This window comes from Branchiostoma belcheri, unplaced genomic scaffold (genome assembly GCF_001625305.1).
Source record: "Branchiostoma belcheri isolate BF01 breed outbred unplaced genomic scaffold, Haploidv18h27 scaffold31, whole genome shotgun sequence".
In the NCBI taxonomy this organism is placed as follows: Eukaryota; Metazoa; Chordata; class Leptocardii; order Amphioxiformes; family Branchiostomatidae; genus Branchiostoma; species Branchiostoma belcheri.
The window spans coordinates 424,913-429,819 of NW_017803921.1; the positions used below are offsets into that span (position 1 = coordinate 424,913).

The 4,907-nt window shown below is 41.9% G+C and overlaps 1 protein-coding gene across 1 annotated transcript; it reads right to left on the reverse strand.

The window, feature by feature from the left end:
- Positions 1 to 3,346: 3,346 nt before the first annotated feature.
- LOC109474664 lies at positions 3,347 to 4,900 on the reverse strand. Its single transcript, XM_019775009.1, has 4 exons — positions 4,885 to 4,900; positions 4,653 to 4,765; positions 4,079 to 4,296; positions 3,347 to 3,616 (listed from the first exon to the last, which is right to left on the reverse strand). The coding sequence occupies exons 2-4, from the start codon at positions 4,734 to 4,736 to the stop codon at positions 3,394 to 3,396; spliced, it is 525 nt and encodes a 174-aa protein (XP_019630568.1). The 5' UTR covers positions 4,737 to 4,765; positions 4,885 to 4,900; the 3' UTR covers positions 3,347 to 3,393.
- Between the last annotated feature and the right edge of the window lie 7 nt (positions 4,901 to 4,907).

A 4,907-nucleotide genomic window follows, 5' to 3' on the forward strand; every position in this document is an offset into this window, starting at 1 on the left:
TACTGCAGTTTAATTTTTTATTCTGTTGTTTGCGCGTTATGGACTGTTTGTGCGATATTAAGGTAGCATGTAGTTGTTATTACCATGGTTTAGTGGTTTAAATTTGGGCTTCCTAGCTGTTTGCGTTTGATATTTACAATATGTTTAAAGTTGGTCTTTTTGTGTTGAATGTTTGGAAAATCTGGTGGGTCGTTTGGTATAATATTTGGTATGTGGGTAGTTGTTGAGTCTCTTTGCGTTTTAGAGTGCATTAGCAGGTTGTCGTATATTTTTATTGCTTAATTTAAAAGGATTTTCATTTTTTTCACCCCTACTTCATAATAGGATGGTCTGTTTGACCCAAAAGTTGGGACAGATCTAGAGTGTTTTTGTTTATATACCTCCAGCTGGCAGGCCAGGCTGAGGCAGCCCAATCTATTTTTACCCCTAGACAGAGACTGAAGGAAATATAGTCCCGTTGAATGGGGTGCTTGAGAGGTCATTGACCTCACCTCTTCACTATGGTTGGTTGGCTGGTTTTATTATAGGTCTGTTAGTGCTGTTAATGATATTCATGGCCATATAACGTCAAATTACATTTAAACCCATCTGCCTTCTTCTAACCATTCTTCATCTTCATCTGAACATACCTTCCATATACAATGAATACAGGTGATAACATAAATAAAACCTTACAACACCAACCTCCTCCATGGAGGGAAGATGTCCCTGACTTCTCCTTGTTTCGCCTTAGTTTGCTATATGTTTTCTATATCTACATGAAAAGAAGTGCGGTTGAAGAGACGCTCACTAGCGAGTCTGGCCTGTATTACAGGTAGCTAAATCTTGAAAACCTAGGTACCTGCATCACTTCTGTGTTTGCGTGTGCCTTAATTTGGCCTTGGTTTGCTTTCCTATGTTTTGCTATACCTACTTGAAAATGAAGTTCCGCGGAGAAGTCTCTAGCGAGTTTGACCTGTACTGCAGGTATCTTTACTTTGACTAGCTTATCGCTCCAGTCACTTGGGGTCTAAACCTCAAAAATAATTCTTGCGCGTCGCGCATTCCTGTTCTATAGCTTTCTTTTTCATTGAGAAACGATGTCACAATGACGTAATGTTTGCCTTCCCCAGTGACTGTGACGTCAAGCAGCCTTCCCAGAAGGCCACGGATGACGTAGTGGCGCGTCAGCTTTGGGACGTGAGCGAGAGGATGACGGGATTGTCTTCTTCATAAACAAAACTACGGGATGACGTGTTTCTTAGAGCAGACCTTGTCCGATTTACTTTGACAACTTTGCCTTTTTCCTCAACTTCTCATTCACGTATAAGGCCAGGTAACACCAGGAGTTCTAGAAAGGTCTGATGCACAAAATGGGTATAACAACAGGCCTTAGCCCTGTATGTTGCAAATGCACATTACTTGCCACCCAACACAGAACACACAACGACAGAACCATTGAATGTGATACTCAGCACAAAGCATAGAATTGTTATATAGACTTTCTAAGCCTATGATATTACCAGTGTATAATTTGCTGTACATTATTTTCCTATTTATGAACTCAAGTTACACTTAAGGGTACATAACCATACATACATGATCAAATTATATATTGAACGATTAAAATGTAAATTACAAAGTCTCATTATCAAATAATATTAACGTCTGTAATGTTGGCTAAAAATCATAACAAAACACATGAAAAATGGTACAATGATACAATTGAGTACAACTTTTATAGTCACTACAAAGATAAACATCAATATGATAATACACCATGTTATATAACTTTTACATCATTCATTTCATTTCATGAATGTATATGTCATTATTCATTTCCTGAATGTATATGTCATAAATATTTTGCTTATACTCGGACAAAAGTAAAAACAAATTATAAGTAAGGTAGAGGAACGTTAACTAAATACTAATAGGTATTAACGTATCAATTGCCCCCAAATATATGTTTTAGGCACATGTATTAGGAATAGTATGACATGACATTTGGCTGTATACCATAAAAACGTTTGTATCGTGTAACAGTTTATCAACAATTAATTTGGCAATACGGACACCTTGGCGTGTTCTTGCAAAATACCGCTCAGAATTAAGGAGTTAAACGTCTGAGAGATCTAGAGACGAGGGTGTCCTGAAGAAGTTTCGGTAAGTTGACGCCCTTCCCTCAGTATCGGGGATAGTTCGTGGCCTCATCCATCTTAACTGGAATTTAAAAAAAGAATCAGGTATTAGGAAAATCCTAAATATTATGATATTCTGTGTAATTTTCTACAAGGACAATTCTGCCATATTCTACACCGGGATGTGTCTCAATGGATTAAAATAAAACAATATTTCCGTCCCGGAAGTATTTTTTTAGTTACCTGTACGTTTCTAGAGAAGACTTCTAGACGCTCTAGAGCGCCCGTACGAAGCAGGAATCGATACAAACTCACAGTGAAACAGAGCCACCCAAAACAATATTTCCGTCCCGGAAGTATCATTATTTGTTACATACCTGTACGTTTCTGGCGAAGCCCTTGCTGTACAGCGCCCGTACGGAGCCGGTATCGATACATGCAAACTCACAGCAAAACGGGGCCACCCAAAGCAATATTTTCATCCCGGAAGTATTATTTTTGTTGGCTACCTGTACGTTTCTGGAGAAAACCTCGCTGTAGAGAACCCAAACGGAGCCGGCATGAGATACATACAGACTCCCATTGAAACAGGGCCACCCAAAACGGAATTATTTTTCGTTACATATATATATACCTGTTGGTTTCTGGCGAAGACTTCGCTGTATAGCGCCCGTACGGAGCCTGCCTGTGTGGACTGGAAGCCGGACATGGTGGGGCGGGACGGGAAGTACCGCTTGATGTACATGCCGCCCGTCGGCAGGACGTACACGTCATCCGGGCTGCTGGAGGAGGAGGTGTAGGAACCGCGCCGGCTGGGGAACATGGAAAGAACAGGCAGATATAAAACACTTTACATTAGGCTTTATGGCAAGCCCCACAACGCGATCCCACACACGCTCAAACACACGTTCGATCACACACACACAATCACTCATACGCACACAACTGCCCACAAGCACAGACACACACACACACACACAGACACATGCAAACACACGTAGGCATACACTCAAACATACAATCACACACACACACACACACACACGAATACACACACACACACACGAATACACACACACACAGTCACAGGACAGGCAGACTGACTGGCTAACAGACAAGCTAAAACACTTTCTTGTAAGGCTATGTATTTGCAAGCACCGGTACCATGCATTGAGAGAGGACTTACGTACTTCATTGAGTCTTAACATCGTCATAGGTTTGGCCTACATCATTGACCCAGTGTAGCTACAGACGGTACCATAGGATTGTGGTATTACCTTATTCTTGGAATGTACATGTAGTTATGAGCCTCTGTCTTGTACACGGACCACTTGTGTCTGGAGCTCCGTTTGGAGGACTCCTTTAACGACCCTTTGCAGACGACAGTCAGAAGGATCACCACTAGGAAGCCCCCCATGGCTGCCAACAGTTTCACAACAACGGAGAGTTCGTAGTCCACCTGTCCGCAAATCTGGTCTTCGGACTCTTTTTGACACCTGTAGGAAAAGAAAAGAACTCCAGGTCAATACAAACCTGATACAGCAATGGTTTATGCTTGAAATGGATATGCATTTGAGATTACAAAATGAAGAATACTGTTGCAATACTGTTTCTCTCTTAACAACATTTCGACCAATGATATCGTACTTTGTACCTTAGCACGTCGATCGTTAGGGCTTGGAACTTACTGTCACAAAGTAAAATAGATAATTCTAAAAACATGTGATAAGGTGTCTTTTCCAAGGACACAACAGTGGGGTCTGCTAGGGATTCGAACCAAGAACCTTCAGATTCTGAGTCAACAACCCTAACCACAAGGACTAGCATGGATTCCAGCCTTGTTAGCTTTAGTCAGCTCCTCAAGATCCCCCGCGCGCCAGCTAACAAGGCTGGACTCCAGGCTACAAAAGACCACCTTGCCGCCTAAAAGTAAGCAAAAGCATAAAACCCGAACTCACAGTGACGCCCGTTGTATCCCCAGACTGTCGTTGTTAGTGGAGTCGTTCCTGATGGCTGTCCGCAGGGCCGCGGCGATGTCGGTGCCGTTGACGTCATCAGCGGCGCTGGAGTTGACGTTGACGTTGTAGTCGGCGATGACGCTGCCGGGACGGAACCTCGTGATGCTGACGCTCAGAATGACGTTAGCGAGGGTGCTCTGTTTCAGGTAGGTGTAAATCTGGAGGCAAACAAAGAGGTCATCTTTTTGGCTTGAAGACATTCAATGCAATTTCAGGGCAAAAAAATATATTCTGGATGAGTAAATCTGTCTGATATTAACAATTACTGCCATTTCTTAGCAGCCCAGTTTCGTCATTATTTCATACTTGAAGCACTTCAAATAGCCCCAAAACAAACAAAAGCTACGCCTGCACAATAAATAGCTAGAACCAGGATACGGTACGTTCCACAAGAAATTTGCACAAAATAAGAGAATATTCTAACATATCCAATACACTGACAGTATGCAAGAATTTACAATTAAACACAGCAAAGAATCATTCAATAGATATATACAATCTGAAAACAACTCACCACCGTGGTGACCCTGTAGGCCAGGGTCCTGAACGCTAAGGAATCTCTGTTGTTGAGGTCTTCTGTGAAGTTAACTTTGACCATGCGCACTTCAAAGTGATAAGGTGTGGACACTGAGAAGAGAAGAAAGTGTTATTATATATAGTAAGGACGTAAGGACACACGGCTTAAGCTTAAATACAACAAAAACAGAAAATGGACATTTGAGTTGGAGAACAGTATACAATCTCACCTACTGTACAGGTTCGGCCGTTT

Coding starts and splice junctions, on each gene's coding strand:
- LOC109474664 (XM_019775009.1), bottom strand. CDS start 4,736: ATGGTCAAAGTTAACTTCACAGAAGACCTCAACAACAGAGATTCCTTA. Junction 4,297..4,652: donor CCTACAGGGTCACCACGGTG/GTGAGTTGTTTT, acceptor GTTTGCCTCCAG/ATTTACACCTACCTGAAACA. Junction 3,617..4,078: donor GGGATACAACGGGCGTCACT/GTGAGTTCGGGT, acceptor CTTTTCCTACAG/GTGTCAAAAAGAGTCCGAAG.